This window comes from Anolis sagrei, chromosome 3, assembly GCF_037176765.1.
Source record: "Anolis sagrei isolate rAnoSag1 chromosome 3, rAnoSag1.mat, whole genome shotgun sequence".
Taxonomy (NCBI): Eukaryota; Metazoa; Chordata; class Lepidosauria; order Squamata; family Dactyloidae; genus Anolis; species Anolis sagrei.
The window spans coordinates 186,208,228-186,231,283 of NC_090023.1; the positions used below are offsets into that span (position 1 = coordinate 186,208,228).

At 39.8% G+C, this 23,056-nt stretch overlaps 1 protein-coding gene across 1 annotated transcript in view; it reads left to right on the plus strand.

Annotated features, from left to right (window-relative positions):
- The window catches only part of MYOF (myoferlin), a 130,559-nt gene that overhangs the window by 26,348 nt on the left and 81,155 nt on the right, over positions 1–23,056 (plus strand). The window contains exons 4-9 of the mRNA XM_067465737.1: positions 10,757–10,865; positions 13,028–13,118; positions 17,106–17,272; positions 19,564–19,692; positions 22,782–22,844; positions 22,940–22,990. Coding sequence (XP_067321838.1) covers positions 10,757–10,865; positions 13,028–13,118; positions 17,106–17,272; positions 19,564–19,692; positions 22,782–22,844; positions 22,940–22,990 — 610 coding nt within the window. The remainder of the gene's footprint in view (positions 1–10,756; positions 10,866–13,027; positions 13,119–17,105; positions 17,273–19,563; positions 19,693–22,781; positions 22,845–22,939; positions 22,991–23,056) is intronic.

Genomic DNA, 23,056 nt, shown 5'->3' on the forward strand with positions numbered 1-23,056 from the left:
TTGAGGAATCATGGTGTGTTAAGCTTTACTAACAGAAAATTATAGTAAAGTGTTTTGCACATTATGCATTTACGTTGTATTCACTGTTATTTAGACTAATTTCTAATACTGCAGTCAACTATGCTGGGGATGCTTTTAACTAATAGTCACTGTTTCTATCCAAGGGTTGTGGGATTGTCGGCCTTGATATTCTGGGATATAGGGCTGTGTAGAAGGGCCATAAGGCATCACCTATTGTGCACATTTGCTGTGTTCACATTTCCTTGGCATCAAGGGTTGTACAATAGTGATTTGGATGTGGAAGGATGGGTGCCTTGTTTTGCAATTTGTACATATAGGATGTGATTAGGGACGGCGTTTAATTTCGTTGTACGATGTACAATGACAAAAAGTTATTCTATTCTATTATTCTGTCCCTTTTCATTGAGTGCCTGACCTGTATATCTTAATGTTCAGCTGAAGTTTTACATTTCCGCAAAGCTAGAAATGTGGGGAATGAAGGGAAATTTAACGAGAGGGCAAGACAGAATTTTTATTGGATAGAGCAATATCCTCATTTTTTACTCACACCCATAGCTACGTTGTGGGACAAAACAGTTACAACAAATATCCTGTGTGAATATGCATTAAGCTAGCCACCCCATAAAAATGGGCAAGTTACTATACATAAAAATTATTTGGGTGAGAGGATATATCAGTTAGACATAGTGTGCTGAAGGAGGCAGATGCAGAAAAGGGTTGCCTGACAACATTAGGTATGTCTACATAAATTCATTCTGTCTGAATTGGAGGAAATCCTGTTAGGATGGAAACCTCATAAAACTGACATTGTAAATGCCACTTGTAGCCAAAGCTTTGCTTTATCTAGAGGACTTATTTTCCAACTTGTTCTGACATGGTCGTCCTATTAATCTTCCCTGGTTTTACAATAAGTAAAATTCATGCTAGCTGAAAGCCAGCTTACAGAACGGCAGAGAAGGCAGTCTTTTCTCTGTATCTTGACGCTGTTGCACACAATCTTGTTCATCCAGGCACAAGGCAGAGGGAGCTGATTGACAAGAAGGGAAATAGGTTAGAAGTTACTGCCATAACAATTGCTTAAGCCCCATTAGTGTCAAGCAGAATAAGTGGCAGGGAAAGGACCAATGTGAAGTATGAAATCTGGCAGGCCAAGTGAAGGAAGGCTATATAGGACAATTGTATATTGAATGACTGGTTTCATGTTTTGGGTGTCATGAGCAGAAACGATTGTAAATGTTAGAGAAGAGCTTTAAAACAGTCAGGACTCCTCCTTCCCATCTTATAAAAGCCATTTTCTTGGAATCATTTGCTGAATCACATTGTGAAAACAAAACACAACTGAGAAGTGTGGTTGAAAGGAATTTCCTCAATACTGCTGTTGCTTTTGGAGCCCAAAGGATGGAATGAAGAGGAAGGTTGTATCATTGTAACAGCCAGGACTTGGGACGGATGAAGCTATCCATGTCCGTTTTTCTCCTTTTCAATCTTATGCTCATTTCATTCGATTTTTTCAAAATGTTATAATTTTGCTTACATTAAAAATGATATATGCATTCATGCACAGCTCTCCAAAGAGATATATTTTTGTTTCTCCAAGAACTTATATTTTTGCAAGCAGTTTTCCTAGTGCCATTTGTATTTTTTTCCCAATAACTAGCACTCTTTCTCTAAAATCAGCATTTCTCGCAAAACATTTTAATGTAAACTTTGCAGTGTAAAAATACATTTATTAGTTTGGGAAGGGCAACATTTTGCACTCAAATGTAAACCAAATAAATTTATTTTTCATTTCTAGTGAGGAGTCATCATAAAACCTCTATTTTGCTCAGCTTATTTGGAATTTTGCCTGTAGTAGATTTTTAAAAATACTTATAAAGCACACTGTAACGGATTGTAATTCTACTAGGGAACAGAATCAGCAGTTGGATTTCTGTTCTGCAAGTGGAAGTCAGCTCACACAAACCCATAATTTCAAATGAGTCAGTTAATCCAGGCCTTATCCAATGTATTCCTTTTCCTAGCCATTCCCATTTCCTTGTGAAAAATTTTGTGATAAGAACTGACATGTATTTGCATGTTCAAACAATGCAAAATTGAAAACAGCAGTTCATGCCCTGAAAAGAAGAACTGAGATAAACAGGTTTCCTGTGTGTGAAGACATAAATAGGAACAGTCCTTTGATTCAAAGGCCAGTGGAAAAGAGAACTGATTTTGTTCTTATTTGAGCCTGTTAACAAGACAGCGGTCCTCGTTAATTCCTTTTGAACTTGCCCTGTTCAGTAGATCCTTAGCACATTTGTCACCAGACAGGCACCCATTCCCTTGCCTCCTTAATTTATCTTTGATTCTCCAGAACCCTTGCCTTTGGTACCTTAGGCCCCTTCTACACTGCCCTATGCCCCAGGATCTGATCCTAGATTACCTACTTTAAACAGAATTATAGGAGTCCCCACTGCCAGATAATCTAGGATAAGAAGATAATTTGGGATAAGAACGTGGGATATAGGGGCAGTGTGGAAGGGACTTAGATAGCATGGAATCAAATTTTTTTAACGTTCCAGCAAAGTACTCAAGAAAGCCATCCAACCACAGGGACATAGGAAACCGCCTTATATTAGGTCAGACTATTGGGCTATGTAACCCAGCACTGTCACCTCTAGCTGACTACAGTAGTTTCCTTGCTTTAAGACAGTGGTTCCCAACCTGTGGTCCGTGGACTACCAGTGGTTCGCAAGATCTAAAATATGGTCCGCAGCCTCACCATTACCACACTGTTGTAATGATAGCGACTGGTCTCGCAAACCCCTCTTATAGTGCCAAGGCTTATTAAATATGGTTTTCTGTGGGCGAGCAGATGGCGACTACTAGATGGCATATGTTCTGTATCAGAAACTAGAGCTGATGTGGTCTATCCAATGCAGTTTTCTGAATTAGCATCCCAAATAACCAAACTGAATCTAAAGTTGACCCAAAACTGATTTGTAACCCTTTTAATAGTAATGTTGGACAGTGGTCCCTGGTCAAAAAAAGGTTGGGAACCACTGCTTTAAGATATTTATTTATTTTATTTATTTATTTACCTTACTTATATACCGCTGTTCTCAGCCCGAAGGCGACTCACAGCGGTTCACAACAAATACGAACAGCAAAAATTCAGTGCTACAGTATAAAAGCAGCTAACAACCTAACACATTACACATTACACAATTAATAAACAGTTACTACAATACCCATTCACTGTCGTCTCATCATCAAAAACATGTTCCAGATTCGTCATCCATTGTTTCATTCCAGTGTTCATTCTGCAGGATGCAGAAACAGAAGATAAAGTTCTTCCTCAGCCCTACGTGAAGATTCCTAGTATTACCAAGTGATCTCTCAATCCAGTATTAACTGGGCCTGGTTATCTCCCAAATTTAGACAAGGAGTGTCTTCAGAGTAGTATGGCTTTACAGTGTGTGAATGTGTTCTCTGGCAAGAGGAGGACATTGCCATTCCATTTATTCTCACTCTGTTTCCATATTCTGTGATATTAATCCCATGTGTTTTAAAGGTTGAAATTCTATAAATGAAAGGGATGCCATAAATCTTGAACCAAACAATCAAAGATGAAGCAACGACATTATTCTAGTGAACAGCAATGCTTCCAAACAATGAAGTGCACAATGTACACTACAAGGAAGGCATAATAGCAAGAAGGACTTGTGTCTCTCATAGTGGTCTTTGATATTCAGAGGTATCGCTCCTCTAATTCTGAGGCAGACCTGATATGATTAGCAGACTTAAGGACCTCATCACATTAGAGAATGAATCCACTTTAAATCCAGTTTCTGCATGCTGCAGAATTCTGGGGTTTGTAGTTTAGTGAGGCTGTTAAAGCCTCCTCCTTAAACTTCAAACCCCAGAATTCTGCAGGAGGCAGAAACCAGATTTAAAGTGGATTCATTCTCTAGTGTGATTAGGTCCAAATATATATTCATTATCAATGGATCTAAATATCTCCTAAAGCTATTTAGATTGCAGTTTATCTTGTGACGGTATTGTATATACTTATATACCAACACCCCACTACCACTAACATCCCACCTAGGCATTCAAAACAAGCTAGATGTGGTGCCGTGGCAGATAGAGAGGATTTGTACTTGTTTTAGGTTCGCCTGGGATAGTCTGGACATGATTGAGTTGGACATTATTTTATCTTGGCGATTTGGCTTATTTGTAATTTTAATTGATGTGTATTTTAATTTGTTATTATATGATGCTTTTAGATTATACCATTAGCATTGAATCCTTGCTGTAAGCCGGTCTGAGTCCCTCTACGGAGGTTGAGAAGATTGGGATATAAAAGTTTTAAATAATAATAATAATAATAATAATTTAATCTCTTGCCTTTTGACACCCTACTCAGAGAAGGGGATGATTACTTTTTGGTAAGAGTCAAGGTACAGTACCTACACTGTTGTTGTTTATTTGCTCAGTCATTTTCGACTCTTTGTGATCTCATGGACCAGCCCATGTCCGTGTCAGCCGTGGTTAATTTTTTGGTTTGATTTTTTGGGGTTGATTTATTTATTAATATTTCTAGACCTTTACTTATATAGGGTGTTTTTCCTAGATGAGCTATGTGTTATATGAGGAAAAGTTTTCTTCTGTGTATCTCAAATTTCCCACCCTTTAATTACATTAGATCACCTGGGTTTTTGTAACAGAAGAGAAGGGGGGACCTCATTCTATTCACTTTCTCCACACCGTGCGTGATTCTATCACCCTTGTTCATGTCCCTGTTAATGTGCCAATCAAAAACGAAGAATCCCTCTTCAGCCGTAATGATGGGAGAACCAGCCCGGCGTATAATTTCCAAAGCCAAACTGACAGCAAATGAGAAAGTCACAATGCCCAATTATTTCTAACGGTCAGCAAGCGCTAGGGTTTCAAAGGGCAATTCTTTCTTTTCTTGCAAATTTGCATGAAATTGTTCCTCCCTCCACACCGTCAGAGTGGGGTTCCTAGCCTTTTGACCTGGGCTCACAGGGGCTGACTCAGGGCTCTTTTAATCAAAGGGCAACTAACATTATCTAATCACTGCTTTTTCAATGTAAGTTTTGGTGGAATTGGAATGAAATTTCTGCACATTTCTATTGCTCTTGTGTAGTTTAAGCTATATTCAATTCACAGTAGTTATGTTACAAATAATGCAATTGTAACTGAAAATGAGTTCTAATGATGCAAAAGTAATCTTTCTTCTGGCAAAACCCACTTCTGCCCCACTGTTCAGCTACCTACAATCAGCACAAAAGCTAAAAAAGAAGGTAGAGAAGGGGTTGTGCTGTGAACAAAGACTATTTATCTATTTATGCTGGACCAAAGTCTCTTCCAGCTCAGGCTCACAAGCATAATGCTGGTACAAAGTTAAGCCGCATAGTCCAGAATGTCATTTGCCTTCTGTATTCACAAATTCTACATCCATGCATCCAATCATACACAAGTTGAAAGTATTTGAATATTCAAAAGTTCTAAAAAGCAAATCTTTTTCATCTAAGGGACGCGTTTTATTCTGCAATTGCTCATCCATGGATTTTGGTATCAACATGAGGTCCTGAAACCAAACTCTGGTGGATACCCATAGCCGCAGGCCCGTAGCCAGGATTTGGATTAGGGGAGGGCTGAGTTTGATTTGAAGGGGGGGGGGGGCTGAGTCTGAGTAACAGAGGATCTACCCTAGCAAACCTTTTGTGTTGTTACCACAATACCCCCATGCATATGGGATATATTGAGCATGGTGATCAGATCATGATATGAATAAACATAACAGTTTAAATAATGTACCAGTAAGGCCTTCTCGCGGACCACCCTGATAATTTTGGGGAGGGAGCTGAAGCCCCTCAAGACCCCCCCCCCAGCTACATGCTCATTATAATTCAAGCCCTACTATTGTTTTGCCTCCTTTTCCACCATTTCTATCTCACAATTTCCTCAATCCAGAACTCAAGGCAGCTTATTTATTATTTATTTACAGTATTTATATCCCATCATTCTCACCCCAAAGGGGACTCAGGGCAACTTACAGAGCACACACATATGGCAAACATTCAATGCTGATTATACACTTAACAGGGACAAACAAACACAAACATAGGTAAAGGCAGTTGTTTCCATCTCATTTCTGGCATCTTGGAGGCTGTGCTCAACTCTTCCATGCCGATGTCCTTAAGGTTGCCTTTATTACCTCCCCACTAAAAGCGGTACCTGTTTATCTACTTGCATTTCAGTTTTTGACCTGCTAGGTGAACTAACTGACCTTTTGATCAGCAGGATTTTTCTGCAGCACAACTTACATGAATCAACAGATCCAGCTAAGCAATTTACATTGTACAAAAGTTTTAAATAAAATTCAATTATCAATAAAATGAACTGCCATGAAAAGCATAAATATTAAAAGCAGCAACAAATGTGAGCAACACAACACACTTTCACCAGAGCAGTCAGCTTTCAAAGGCCTGCTGAAACAAAAACAAAAAAGGCCTTTGTCTGCCAATGGTGTTAAATCCAGGAGGACTCCAGTCTAACCAGTCTAAAAAGGGAGTTCCAGAGCTTGGGAGTAGTCGTCTGTGTTCCTATAAGATGTTTCTGTAAGGGCGATGAGACAGAGATATCACGGTACAAGCAGGTTCATATTGGGAGATACAATCCTTCAAGTAATTGGGACCTCAGCCATATTGGTCTTTGCATATCGTAACTGCTATGTTGAATTTGCCTAAAAGCAGACTGGTCTTCAACAGAGTTATTGCAACACAGGAGTTGGCCAATTCCAGTTAGCAATCTGGCTGCTGTTAAGATGGGAAGACTGGGCCCTTCCACATAGCCATATAACCCAGAATATCAAGGCAGAAAATCCCACAATATCTGCTTTGAGCTGGGTTATCTGAGTCCACACTGCCATATATTCCAGTTCAAAGCAGAAAATGTGGGATTTTATTCAGCTGTGTAGAAGAGGCCTTTGTTTGTCCTAGTACTTGATCATGCATCTCAAGCAAATCCTGTAGATTTGGACAGGGGAGAGCTTGGTTTTCTTGTACAATGGAAAGAAGTGCTAACATGTTCTCATTCCTGAAGGTTGAAAACCATAACATCAGTTTTGCATCTGAGAATGGGAGCATGCTTCTGAAAGTCAGTGTTCAAAACAGAGATAATAATAATGAAACATCATCTGGTTGACACTTTCAACAACTGCACCCTTGTACCTTGTGATATCCACCTAAGAACTGAGCAGGATGGTTTTGAAATTTTTCCAGTTTGCAATCCCATTCCCTCATGTTGCATTTTAAATAATCTATTCTGAGTCACAGGAATTTTGTAGCAGACACAATTTTATGTGGGTGTTCCCCGTGTTTATTCTGTGAGGCAACCTAGTTCCCACAGCATTTACTGTGTGTAGGATCATATTTTAAAATGCAAAACACACACGTCTGTTGTAAACGACTAGCACATCACTGGGAGTTGGGTTAGGATATTTCTCGCAACGGTTTTCTGCATATTTTAACATGGAAAACCATTCTTAAAATGGGATTTTGCAGCATGCAATTCAACTGGCAGGAGGTAGCATTCACAGATTGATCCAAAATTAATAGCACTCCCAGCTGCAGAAATACACTAATTTGGATATGCCACTCATTTTATTACTTTTTTTGTATATCAGTGATATGCATGACGCTTCAATGCAGTTTGTTCAAAATAAACTCTATTCAGAAGTATCCTCAAATTTTAATTCTGAATGTCTGCAATTAAAAACGAACTCTTGTTCAGTTCAGTAAGGCAACAGCTTGCTAATGTTTAAACTGAATAATTGATTAGTTGCTGCAATTTGCAAAGAGTTCTCAGGAAACCTATGTAATTACTTAATCATCTTCCTCCTTCCATCTCATTCACTATATTGCCAAGGCTCACCCTCCGCTCTCCCCTGCATCCACCTTCTGGCTAGAAACAAGTACTGAAGATGAAATCTTTATTCTGTGATCCTTGTGAAGCCAATGACACTTTCTGGCAGGAGGGGGAACTTACCTCTCTCTCCCCCCTCTCCATATATATACCACTCTGCCTCCAAAAACCTATATGTATACGTGTATACAAGACAATAATGCTGATAAGGGGAGAGAGAGAAATAAACTTCACAGAAACTCAGCAACTCAGAAACTCAGTCTCTGTCTCTGTGTCACCTTTCTTTATATGTTTATTACAGGATTTAATCCTAAACGTCTGTATATGTCTCTTTGATGTATAACCCAATACTGTAGTCAGTATGTAGCTTCCAACTTCTCCTCACAGGTTACATCAATATAATCTCCAGCCGACTTTCAGAAATGTAACTTCAGTCCTGTAACTCAACACAAGACTTTACTATCTTAGATGAAACAAAGTAATGTTTATTTATGAATTCTTGTGCACATAAAGCGTATTTGTTACACAGTACTTTACTTCAGTTCCACTTGGATATTATTACATCTGTCTTTTACTCTTGAGAATACATAAAAATGATATTATGTAATTTTCAGAACAGTTTAACTTATATCAACTTAATAAGGCAACTTCAATTCACAATCAAGGTCTACTGAACTTGGGAGGGGCCCATTATATTTCAATTAACTGTGTTAGATAGAGATAGATAGATAGATAGATAGATAGATAGATAGATAGATGATAGATAGACGTGGATTTTTCACTTCAAAGCCACTGTAGAAATATTTTAAATATGTATAGGAACAAGTTAAATATGTGTGTGGTGACAATCTCTTTTGTCCTTCATGTACTGCTGAACTGAAGGCCCATAATGTCACGTCCTTTGTCATATGATATCATATGTCTTGAGAGATCTATGGTTGCTGTTGAGGAAAATGGGGGACAATTACCAGGCATGCTGTTGTTTTTCCCCTTTCCCTAATAGCTGAGCAACCTTGATTATATAGATTTTTCAGCATGGAAGATTCTCAATATCCAAGTAAAGCTATTTATGGAGATGCTTTCTCAATTGTGTGACACCTCACATACTTTTCAGTACAAATCAAGTTGTTGTTTGCCTTCAAGTAAATTCCAACTTATGGAGAGTCTAAGGCTAAACCTACGCTGCCCTATCTGATCTGATCCCAGATTATCTGGCAGTGTAGACTCATAAAATCCAGTTTAAAGCAGATAATCTGGGATCAGATCCTGGGAGATAGGGTAGAGTAGAGGGTTAGGGTTATATGCTTTGGCAAACCTATAATGTAGTTTTCTTGGTAAGATTTGCTCAGAGCAGGTTTGCCTTGGTTTTCCTCTCAGGTTGAGAGATTGTAACATATCGCCTAAGGTCCAGTGGGTTTCCAAGGCCAAGTGGGTTTCCTGGCCAGTCGTGGGACAGATCGGGGCATAGGGTGGCTACCTGTGCTCAATAGGGTTGCACTCCCTCTGAGGACACAGGTCCGCAGCTTGGGGGTCCTTCTGGACTCTGCTTTGAGACTTGATGCTCAGGTGTCACCGGTGGCTGGGAGAGCCTTTGCACAGTTAAAGCTTGTGCGCCAGCTTCACCCGCACCTTATGAAATCTCATCTGGCCATGGTGGTCCATGCCCTAGTCACCTCTAGGTTGGATTACTGCAATGCACTCTACATAGGGTTGCCCTTGAAGACGGCCCCGAAACTACAGTTGTTCCAGAGATCTGCAACCAGACTACTCATGGGAGCTGGTTACAAAGAGCGGTCAACCCTCCTGTTTAAACAGCTCCACTGGCTTCCAATAAGTTTCCATTCCCAATTCAAGGTGCAGGTCACCACCTATAAAGCCCTAAATGGTTTGGGACCTGCTTATCTTCGCGATAGCATCTTCCCCTATGAACCAGTGTGTACCTTGAGATCTTCTGGGGAGACACTGCTCTCTCTTCCCCCACCGTCACATGCATGGTTGGTGGGGACGAGGGAGGAGAGAGCCTTCTCGGTGGTGGCCCCCCGGCTCTGGAACTCCCTCCCTAGGGAGACCAGACTAGCTCCCACCTTGTCCTCCTTTTGTAGTCAACTAAAAACCTGGATGTTCCGGTGCGCTTTTGACTTAGCAGCTCACCAGTAATTTTCTTGTCCCTACTTGAAGTTCCGCACTTTACACCGGCCCACATTTTACACTGGCATACGTTTTTCCTCAATAGGTATTATGACAATATTTCCTGCCCAGTTTATCGTATTGTTGCACTTTCCTGCGCTCCTGTAAAAATGTATTGCACTCATTGAATCTGTACCTCAGCTATGTTTCTTTCAGCCGTATTGTTTTTATATTGCTTTCTATTGTGTTGTTATTTGTTTTATCTATGTTTTAATTGGTTAAAGTGTTTTACTTGTGTCTTTTAATTGTAATCTTGGGAGTATCCCTTGTAAGCTGTCCCGAGTCCCCTAGGGGAGATGGTTGGTGGGGTATAATAATAAAATTATTATTATTATTATTATTATTATTATTATTATTATTATTAGTGAAGATTTGAACTCTGGTTTCAAGAACTGTAGTCCAATGATCAAACCATGACTTTAAAAACCCACAATCCAATGTAAAATTTGCTAACTGTACCCATTTGTGTTTTCAGCAGTGATTTTGGAACTGACTTGACTTTTTTTTCCAAGGGACATTAGGGACAAACTGGCAACTGATCAAAGAAAGTAGTGTTCTTTCTTGAATACTTTGAGAGTACACTAGAGTACACTTCTTCCTTCTTGCCTTTCAGGTTAATTGGCACAGCATCAGTCGCACTCAAGGAACTGGTAGGCCTGCAAAGCAGATCCCTTCCATTCAAGCAGATTCCCCTTCTAAATGAAAGAGGACTGGAAACCGGAGTGAGTCACCATTCCTGAAATTATTATGTTGGATATGTCCCATTCTGATGTATTTCAGCAACATATTTATGAAAAGGCTGCCATAAAGAATCAAAATATGAGTATAGGCAAGGCAAGAAAGCTAGAGAAGTAGGGAAGTGCTTTATTGAGTCAGTATTCTGGACAAACAAATAACTTTTAAAATTTTATTAATTATGCGTGCGTGTTTATTTATGCATGTTATGCAATTCTTATAACTTTTCATTTTTATATGATATTAATTATGCATATTGCAAAGCTCAAATACCTTCTTTTGAAGGTGTACATTTACGGCAGCCATGCACCAAGAGTTACAGTTTTTCTTTTCTTTCTTGGATAAACTTTTGCATATTATGTGATTGACATTAGAATCATAGAATTAGAGAATCATAGAATCAAAGAGTTGGAAGAGACCTCATGGGCCATCCAGTCCAACCCCCTGCCAAGAAGCAGGAATATTGCATTCAAATCACCCCTGACAGATGGCCATCCAGCCTCTGTTTAAAAGCTTCCAAAGAAGGAGCCTCCACCACACTCCGGGGCAGAGAGTTCCACTGCTGAACGGCTCTCACAGTCAGGAAGTTCTTTGCATCCTTGCACAGGGTATGTTATAACATAATGACAACAAGCTACATTTAAAAAGAATTTCCTTTTACCCCACATTCTATCCAAAGATTTGCATGAGGTCTGGGATTTCTGACGTGTTTGCCCCCAATAAATGACTTCTCATTGGAGCTGGGAGATGGTATAACAGTGGCCCAAACTAGGTGGTGAAAGATGACCAGGACCAACAGGTTATATGATCATTCCTGCAGAAGTGGGCTTGGTCACAATTAAAAATTTAATTTTAAATACACTGGAAAAGGAATATAGATATGGATACTCAGCGCCCTTCTACGCTGCCATATAAAATCCAGATTATCTGCTTTGAACTGGATTATATGGCAGTGTAGACTCATAAAATCCAGTTCTAAGCAGTTAATGTGGATTATCTGTTTTGGTAATCTGGATTATATGGCAGTGTAGAAGGGGCCTCACAGAACACTATAGTAGTGTATCAGCATTAGCGCACCTCTCAATAACAAGATGACATTTAAGGTGAAATGCATGATGGGAAGAAAAAAAGTGAAGTGGCCACTGCTGGATGGCCTCTAGTAGTATAAATGAGAGTTTTCTGAAAGCAATCCCACATCAAGATGAGTTTGCTCAAGGGTGATGTGTGAGTGCTTTGGATAAACTCACTATGATGTGCATGTTGTGTGTGGTGTTAATGATGCAAACCCTGGATTTATAGTGACCTGGAAATATATGTATATAACGCAAAGATGGATTTTCCCAGGTGTAGACAGGCTCTCGGGCCCCTTCTATATATGCCATATAAAAATCCAGATTATCTGCTTTGAACTGGATTATATGTCAGTGTAGAAGGGGCGTGAGAGCCTTCTTAGGAACCCCCGGTAGTGCGGTGGGTTAAACTGCTGAGTTTCTGAACTTGCTTACCGAAAGGTCGCAGGTTCAAATCGGGAGAGCAGTGTGAGCTCCTGCTGTTAGCCCCAGCTTCTGCCAATCTAGCAGTTTGAAAACATGCAAATGTGAGTAGATCAGTAGGTACCTATGCTCCAGTGGGAAGGTAACGGCGCTCCATGCAGTCATGCTTGCCACATGAGCTTGGAGGTGTATATGGACAACGCTGGTTCTTCGGCTTAGAAATTGAGATGAGCACCAACCCTCAGAGTCGGACACGACTGGACTTAATGTCAGGGGGAAACTTTTACCTTTACTAGAAGGGGCCTAAAACATAATTCTGAGTAAATGAATACAGGCTTCCTGGTTTATATAACTGTCCCTGTTGTTGGGAGGTACCAAACAGGAGCAATTGAGTTCCAGTTATATACCAGCATGCTTGCTCATGACCAGCCTACTAAATGACAGCCCTACAATTACATTTCAATGCTAGATGCCTAATGGGTTTGTAACCTGGAGGAATTTATTTTTGGTATGGCATGAACTTTTTTGACTTTGTGTGTGTATGCATGCATGAGTTTTCCCACTGCAATAGAGTGGTGCAAATTTCTTCCGTGGACCACAGTAACATTTTAGAATGTGGACAATGTTTGTGATTGTTTCTTTTCTTTTCCATTTAGGCAACAATTGATTTGGTGGTAGGATATGAGCCACCTGCTGGGCCTCCAAATCCAAATGACCCAGGGGGGACTGATATGGAAGGCACTGAAGGTATTCGCTTTTCGTAATCCTCCCTCTGTTTCCCAACCTATACTGTTTCTAAAAGACCAGCACATGGTTAGTAAGAATGATGATCTAAAGCAGTGTTTCTCAAACTGTGCTCCCCCACTTGTTTTGGACGTCAGCTCCCAGAAATCCCAGCCAGTTTACCAGCTGTGGGAGCTGAAGTCCAAACACCTGGAGGAACACAGTTTGGGAAACTCTGAGCCCTTCCACATAACCCTATATCCCAGAATATCAAGGCACAAAATCCCAGATTATCTGAGTATGGACTCAGATAACCCAGTCCAAAGCAGATATTGTGGGATTTTCAGGCTTGATATTCTGGGATATAGGGCTGTGTGAAAGGGCCCTACCACACAGCCCTATATCCCAGAATATCAAGGCAGAAAATCCCACAATATCTGCTTTGATCTGGGTTAGGCCCCTTCCACACAGCTGAATAAAATCCCACATTTTCTGCTTTAAACTAGAATATATGATAGTGTGGACTCAAATAAAACAGATACTGTGGGATTTTCTGCCTTTATATTCTGGGATGTAGGGCTGTGTGGAAAGGCCCCCAGACAGGCCCTATATCCCAGGATCTGATCCCAGGTTTTCTGTTTATCCCAGTGGGGAGTCATATAATCCACAGTTTAAAGCAGAAAACCTGGAATCACATCTTGTGACATAGGGGCTGTCTGGAAGAGCCCTGAGACTTGATGTATACTGCCCTATAGCCCAAGATCGGATCCCAGATTATCTTTTTTGAACTGGATTACTGTATATACTCGAGTATAAACCTAGTTTTTCGGCCCTTTTTTTAGGATGAAAAAGTCCCCCTCGGCTTATACTGGAGTCAGTATTATTATTATTATTATTATTATTACATTCATTATTTTACTCTATTCATTATTACTATATTTATCATTTTACTCTATTATTATTATCACATTTATTATTTTTTATTGTTGTTATTATTACATTTATTATTTTACTCTCTTATTAGAAGGATATGTAAGCACATTTACATTGAAAAAGGTGAGAATAATGATTTAATCAGAGTTATCTTATATTAAAATCATATGTAAATATTCAGAAACATTTAATCTACTGATGCCTCAATTAATGTAATTGTATTGGTATCTATGCTTATTTTGAAATTGACCAGTAGCTGCTGCATTTCCCACCCTCGGCTTATACTCAAGTCAATATGTTTTCCCAGTTTTTTATGGTAAAAATAGGTGCCTCAGCTTATATTCGAGTCGGCTTATATTCAAGTATATACAGTATATGTGTCTCTACTGCCAGATAATCTGGGATAGACACATAATCCTGGGATCTAGGGCAGTTTAGATCCAGCCTGAAGCTATATTCTGGTGGTCCTTCAGGGTCAAACAACGCAAGACATAATATAGGTGCAGATGTAGTTGCTTAAACCAGGACTTGCTATAATCTGTATGAAAGTGCAATATTAATTGAAGAAAGGTATGATTCAGCTGAAAAAAGATGAATCGTTCTTCACTTCATGACATACCTCTTCTTCAAACACATTTTCGGAGTTTGACCACGGAGAAAATTGCCTTAAGGAAAGGAACTGTGCAAAGCGAAGGGGTGAGAGGCTATTTTGCTATTACAACTTGATACATGCACCTTGCTGCTCCTCCTTTTGTATATGACTGTGGTTTAAGCAAACAGATCTGTCATGCATGTCATTTTGCCTTCAGAAAAGTTGCCTAAAGGCTTGAAACACAGACAGTCACTTTCACCTCATGCCTCTATAAATCAAATACTTACCTGAAGATTATTGTTCTAGACAGTTGACTTAGAGCCCCTCCTAAATGTTAGCTTTTTATGTCATGAAAACCGATTTGTTAGTTTACAGAAACCGTGCTGTGCAGTCAGCGATTATATAGCCTTGCCCTTAACTCCTAGGTGAGAAAGAAGGATCTTGTTGGTAAAGAAATACACTTGGAGGCCAGGGTGTAACTTTTCCCCCAAGCTACAAAAACCCGTTCTGCCAGTTTTCATCCAGGAACATCACCTTTAAGCCATAAATTGTATTGTTAGATGTGAATCAGCTGGGCTGTTGCGGTGTTGACTAGGTATACAGCAAGCTGCCAGCTGGGACCTGATCTGAAACAATTGAAACATTTGATTAAATTCCCAAAAGTCAGAATAATAGTCATGCAAAATTTGCCATACCGTTTGGTAGGAGGAAATTCAGGCTGTATCTACACTGTCGTATAATCCAGATTATCAAAGCAGATTTATATTTTTACTAGCGTGGGTACCCAGTGGTGCTCGAGTAATTTGAATAAGGCATTGTTTGTTTTGGGGTGTTAGGTAATATCATTTAGTTAATTGGTACCACTATTTATTAGGAAAAGCCAGTCTTTGATTTTGTTTTTTATGAATGCTTCCATTAGAAAATATATAACAATGTGGGTGAACTACAATTTCCAGAACCGTGGGTCAATCCTCCCCAAACCAGGCCTGTATACACAGCTGGCCATGTTGGATGTGTGCGCCAAGTTTGGTCCAGATCTGTTGTTGGTCACCCAAACCTCTCCAGTCTGTTTAATGGCTGATCAATTCCTCTTGAAAGAGTTGGAAAGGGTTAAGAGAGATGCAGTGGGTGGGGTCATGCAAATTCCACACAAGAAACCCTGGGGTGCCTGCCTGTGGTGGAGAAAACATGTCAAATCTAGGTTGAAATTTTCCCCAAATGAAAGTATTCTTTGGGTGGTGGGCCATAGTGTTTGGGGAGGCCATTGGCAGGGTTTGGGCTACATATCCATGATGCTCGCTATAACCCACAATGTCAGTTGAGGGAGTGCCTTTGGAGGTTTTTGAGACGTGGAACTATAGCCTGTTAGTGGAGGCGGGAGGCTGTCTAAGTGGACACCTCCACTACATAAACATTTTTCACTTTTATTATATGTATGTATGTATGTATGGATAGATAGATAGATAGATAGATAGATAGATAGATAGATAGATAGATAGATTTCGTATCAAAAGCATTGCATAAATTAGTATAAAACTGATAAAATAGAAGGTGTTTAGGTGGCTAAATATCTTTTGACCAAAAATGGGCAACAGCAACAGCATTGTCCGATGTAGCCTCCAACAATTCTTCCTCTGTACATGAGGGAGGGCATAGTGGACAAGCATCCAGATGCGGAGTTGTCCGTTCTGCTCACACAGGTGTGGGATTCTGTTAGATAGTGCCATTTTGCCAGGTTGTCTTTTAATCTGCCCACTCTGCTTCTGAGTCTATTCAGGGACTTCCAGGTTGCCCATTCTTGGTTTGCCCCTGGAGGAAGACCCTCGCGGGGGGGGGGGGCATCCAGTTGGGATTTCCTGGTTGAGCTGCCCAGAGGGATACCCTTGTTGTTGCTGGGGGGACGCCAAGAAGAGTGGTAGTTCTCATAAAGCTTTTCCTTGATTTGAGTCTATTGGGAGGAGGCTGGTAGCCACGTAGTGGGTCAACCTTATTTCTCTCACATTTAGCAGCAACTTCCAGTTGCTCATCAAGGGAAGCAATGCCAGCTAGCTTGTAGAGTTTATCAACAGGTGTAGGTTTAAGACACCCTGTGCTTATTCTGTATGTTTCATTCAATCCTATGTTCACCTGCTTTACATGGGCAGCCCTATGCCAAACAGGGCAGGCATACTCATTTTATCTGCTTGGAACTGGATTATATAAGTCTACGTTCCCATATAATCTAGTTCAAAGCAGGTAATGTGGATTTTATATAGCAGTGTAGAAGGGGACTGTGTGCTCTCTACTCTGGAGGACACACAGAGAATGTGAAAGTTCTCCAGTATTCACTCACCAGGAAGTGGATTTTGGATCCATATAATCCAGATTATCAAATCAGAAAATCCACATTATCTGCTTTGAACTGGATTCTATGAATAAACACTGCCATTTTATACAGCTATGTAGAAGGGGCTTCAATACACCTTTCTCTTCTATATCTTTGGCAGAAGGAGAAGAAGGTGATGAAGATGAGAATACTCCTGATGGCGGAGCTGGTGGAGCTGGTGTCCCAACAACTGGTCCAGTTGGCACACGTGAAACTCAGCTTGCCCGGCGTATTACCAAAGGAAAGAAAAAACAGAGGGTGCTCTCTAACAAACCTCAAGACTTCCAGGTAGTAAAGTTCTTGGAGAACATATTGTGGTGTGATGTCTTTGAATGCTCAATGAATTTAATTTTTTGCCATTTTTGAAACTAAACTACTCCTGCAGTCCCATTCATAGCTTACCTAGGAGTGAACTTCACAGAATACCATGCTACTTTCTTCTGAGTACCACCTTTGCTGCAAATTTCAGCAGGAAAGTAGATAAAGAGTAGATAAGTTTACTTTTCATTTCAGGAACATCCAGACTTTTCAGAAGGTCTTGTTAGACTCTTGGAAGGTTTTTTTCCCTGATGTAATGTCCTTGGCCCAAGTCCATGCTAACAAAGGAGTGGTAGGAGTAAATGTCAGGACTTCAGTGTAAAGGCTGGAAATATTTGTTTTTTTCAATATACTTAGGCCTCTTCTACACTACCATATAAAATCCTGATTATTTGCTTTGAACTGGATTACAGTATATAGTAATGTAGACTCATAAAATCCAGTTCAAATCAGATAATGGATTATCTGCTTTGATAATCCAGATTATATGGCAGTGTAGAAGGGGCCTGAGACCATACTGGATAATCTACAGTGCTAAACTGTGCATGCGGTGTTCTCTAAACCAAGGATGAGCCTCTGTGGCCCTTTAAATGATGTTGGACTTCACATTCTATCATCCTACTATCTTTATTTATATTTTCCCTCCGCTTTTCTTCAGACTGAGACCCCTTCTACACTGCCATATAATCCAGATTATCAAATCAGATCATCCACATTATCTGCATTGAATTCGATTACCTGAGTCTACACTGCCATATAATCCAGTTCAAAGCAGATAATCTGGATTTTATATGACAGTGTAGATGGAGCTGCAGGGTACTTCCAGACAGGCCCTATATATCAGTATTCGATCCCAGGTTTTCTGTTTATCCCAGATTATCTGGCGGTGCGGACTCATATAATCCAGTTATATAGAGCCTGGCTGGGATATAGAGCCTGTCTGGGATATAGAGCCTGTCTGGAATATAGAGTCTGTCTGGAAGGGCCCAGAGACTCCCAAGTAGCTGGCTAGAGCAATCCAAGAACTGGATAGCTACAAGTTGGTGGTCATCTCTGCTACAAATATTCACTGTCATATAGAACAAATGTGAGGATTTTACAGCCTTCCAGATGTCAAGCATCTGTAAGGCCTTGAGAAGTTGACCCATCATCCACCACCATTGGTCATACTAGGCAAAACTGGTGGGGAGTGGCAGACATTTTCCGCTTTTGATATGACTTCAGTATATGAAGGACCTTTGCACTCATGTAAAGGGCTTCTCTATGTCAAAGAAGGTGTTCCCTATGTTCTGAAATGAGTTCCCTTTCATGCCATGATACAGAAGGACATTGAGAGCAGTTCCATATGTTTTGAGAACTAGTGAAACCTAGAATTCTGCCCATTAGAATTGCGAATGTCCTAAGTTACATAGACTGATTCCAGTGGAGGTGGATAGTTAATTATGGCAGAAAATTATGGCAGAAAAACATTTCGTAGAAAAAACCTGGCTTTGGAATATAGCATTTGCAGAATGATGATTGAGTCAATAACGGCTGACCACACCGGCAGACGGTGATGAATTTGTGATTTTATTCTGATGACCTGGCTTTTGTAATTGTATGATATTGTATGATCTGTATTTTAATGTATTTTGTATTAATATATTATGATGCTATTATGTTTACTATATTTGTGTTGAATTTTCTGCTGTTAGCCGGCCTAAGTCCCTCTTCAGAGGTCGAGAAGACTGGTTTATAAAAGCTTTAAATCAATCAATCAATCAATCAATCAATAGATGCTTATCATATATATTCATCTATAAGTCTAGAACTTATAGTAAAAAAGCCTAAGTCTACCTTTCCATGGGTCAGTGTGAGGGCCCTTCCACACAGCCATATAACCTAGAATATCAAGGCAGATAACCCACAATATCTGCTTTGAACTGGGTTATCTGAGTCCACACTGCCATCTAAGACTTTCGAAGCAGATAATGTGAGGTTTTATAGAGTTGTGTGGAAGGGGCCTGAGTACTGTACCTTAACTGTTATAAAAAGGAGTTCTCAAGATGTTGCTGAACTGCAAGTCCCAGCGTCCTTCACCATTTTGCCGACAACGGCTGCTGGGATTTGCAGTTCAAGAACACCTGGAGACCCCTTTAAGTCTCATCCCTGGCTTTATGATTAAAACGGTCCATTCAGCGGAAAACAAAACGTAACTGATCTAACATTGCAACTCTCTATTTCTCTCTTTCTCTCTCCCCTCCTGTCTTTAATCCTGCCAGATTCGTGTTAGAGTCATTGAAGGCCGTCAGTTGAGTGGGAATAACATAAAGCCTGTTGTGAAAGTTCATGTTTGTGGCCAAACACACAGAACAAGAATCAAAAAAGGGAACAATCCTTTCTTTGATGAGGTAAGTCTAGCACACATTTTGAAAGACTCCCCGCTGACGGTTTGCTTATTTATTTATTTATGACATTTATATGCTGCCCTTCTCACCCCGAAGGGGACTCAGAGTGGCTTACAAGTAATATACAGTATAATAAATAAAAGAAATACAATATCTTCTTGGACCCCTCCCTTTACTCTGGTCCCAGAGCAGCAGTTGGTGTTGCGGGGAGGGAGTTGTCGTTTAAAATCTGTTTGAGGTTTTTAATTATAAAAGTATGTTTCTGTCTTTTTATAAAGATACCAAGGTGGCTAATAAAAAATCATTAAAAATTACCAAAATAAGTTAATAACCTTGACATAAGTCTAGATGACATATGAAAGATATGAGCTGGTGTGAACGATTGCTTAGGAGACACAGGTCCCTTCTACACTGCCATATAAAATCCAGATTATTTGCTTTGAACTGGATTATATGGCAATGTAGACTCACATAATCCAGTTAAAAGCAAATAATCTGGATTTTATATGTCATTGTAGAAGAGGCCTTACTTGTTTGGACTATAACTCCTGGAATTCTGTAGTCAGCATGACCAAAGTGTACAGAATTTAAAGTATTGTTTTGCTTAAAAATTAAACTATCTAAGCCATTGTCTGATTCATGAATGAATAAACCAAAAAAGAGAAAAGTAACTGATTATGCAATTGTGTACCTCCTGACTCAGAAGTATTATTATTACTAGTATTATTATGTTTATTTATTATTATGAACCACTGACCACCTGCTGCAATGCAACCTGAGTCCTGCTACATGCACAATGGAGGACCTCCTTGCGACAACACCAGAGGCACTCCAAGTGGCCAGCTACTGGTCAAAGGACATTTAATCAACTACCAAGCTTGCAAACTTTGTGTTTTGTCTGTCTGTCTGTTTGTTTGTTTTGTTAAAAATGTAATACAAATGTCTGGTTGCTCCTGACACGATAGATAGATAGATAAATAAATAAATAATGATAATAATCTCTCTTTATCTCTCCTGAAGGAGACTCAAAGTGGCTTACAAAAGTATGACCATATAATTAAAGATATACAAATATGCAAAGATTAAAATATAATTAAACATAGCAGTATTAAAATTCACAGCTGTTGTTGTTCATTCGTTCAGTCGTTTCCGACTCTTTGTGACCTCATGGACCAGTCCACACCAGAGCTCCCTATCAACTGTCACCACCCCCAGTTCCTTCAAGGTCAATCCAGTCACTTCAAGGATACCATCGATCCATCTTGCCCTTGGTCGGCCCCTCTTCCTTTTTCCTTCCATTTTCCCCAGCATCATTGTCTTCTCTAAGCTTTCCTTTCTTCTCATGATGTGGCCAAAGTACTTCATCTTCGCCTCGACTGTCCTTCCCTCTAATGAGCAGTCAGGCTTTATTTCCTGGAGGATGGACTGGTTGGATCTTCTGGCGGTTCAAGGAAGTCTCAGAACTTTCCTCCAACACCACAGATAAAAAGTATCAATCTTCCTTTGCTCAGCCTTCCCTAAGGTCCAGCTCTGACATCCATAGGTGACTATGGGGAATACCATTGCTTTTACAGTGTGATGTCTCTACTCTTCACTATTTTATTGAGATTGGACATTGCTCTCCTCCCAAGAAGTAAGCGTCTCCTGATTTCCTGGCTGCAGTCTGCATCTGCAGTAATCTTTACACCTAGAAACACATGTATTTAATACAGTATTAAAATTCACAGCTAAAATCCATTAAAACATATTCAAAGCTAAAAAGCATAAGCTGCCCTGACTTTGAGAACTTGCTCAAAAGTAATTTAAAACAAATAGACCACTTTTGGAAATTCGTGGGCTGAACAGCACACTTCATTAAATACTTCAAATTTTGTTTTTGTTTCTAAATAAGCATTTGGGGCTTGATGTAGACCAGTGGTTCCCAACCTTTTTTTGACCAGGGTCCCTTTGTCCAGGGATCACTTTGACCAGTGACTACTCTCCAACATTAGTACCAAAAGGGTTATGAATCAGTTTTTGGTCAACTTTAGATTCAGTTTGGTTATTAGGGGTGCTGATTCAGAAAATTGCATTGGATAGACCACATCTCTAGTTTCTGATACAGAACATATGCCATCCAGTAGTGGCCATCTGCTCACCCACAGAAAACCATATTTAATAAGATATAGCTGATGTGCTCTATCCAATGCAATTTTCTGAATCAGCACCCCAAATAACTGTAGGAACAAGCCTACAAACAAAGACCCCCAAGGTGCTCCCACTTCCAGGTGCCACATGGAATGGCTTCGCTCAGGGAGAGGGAGGAGAAGGAGAAGCAGCAGTCAAGAAGTTTGTTGTTATGCCTTTCGACATCCCATTGCCTTGGCACTATAAAACGGTTTCGCAAGACCAGTCTCTCTTGCTGCAATGGTGTAGGACCATATTTTAGTTCTTGGGGACTACTAGTGGTTGTGGACTATATTTTAGTTCTTGGAGACCACTGATCTAGATTGTGGAAGAATGGAGGAGGTTTAGACCTTCCCTAACCTTAATAATGTGGAAAACTCATACTATCTGGCAAATTTAGGGCAAAAGCTCCCCTTCTTAGTGTACAGTAGTTCAGATCTATGTTGTGCTTTTTTCACTTGCTTTGAAATAGAAAATGGAAGATCCAGCATGAAAACAGAAGATACCATCATAGTTTTAATTGCAATTATGGGCTCTCCAAACTGGAATAGGTTCTCTATAGGAAAGGCACCTCATGACGATAGGTTCCAAAATTCAGTGCAAACCTCCTGATTCAACTCATATCTTCAGAGCATAATTTAGATCTTACTTTTTTAATAGCAACTTGTGGTTTGATTCATTGTGTCTGAGATGATACTTTAATATTATTTTATTAAAATTCTTAGTAATACTTTGATGCAAACACTCTTCTGAGTTGCTGGACAAAAATATTGACTAGAGCCCAGTATGATGAATAGATAGATAGATAGATAGATAGATATAGCCCCATGAGTTTCTGGGAAAATTGGGAACTTTATGTAAGACAAAAACAAGATTGGCTTTAAAATATCTAAGCTATTACCTTCTCTCTCCCCTTATCTTCACAGATTTTTTTCTACAATGTCAATATGACCCCTTCTGATCTCTTTGATGAAACAATAAGTATTCGGGTAAGAAAAACTAGTGATGCTCACTGCTCAGTACAATCTGCCTCACTTTTGTTGAAAGCAAGTAAGATATTTCTCCTTCTTTCATTGGATTATAGGTCTATGACTCATATTCTTTACGTGCTGACAGTCTGATGGGGGAATTTAAGGTAAGTGGGCTTAATATCCCATAATATGTTAATGCTGGAGAATTTGGTGCTTTTTCTACCCCATTA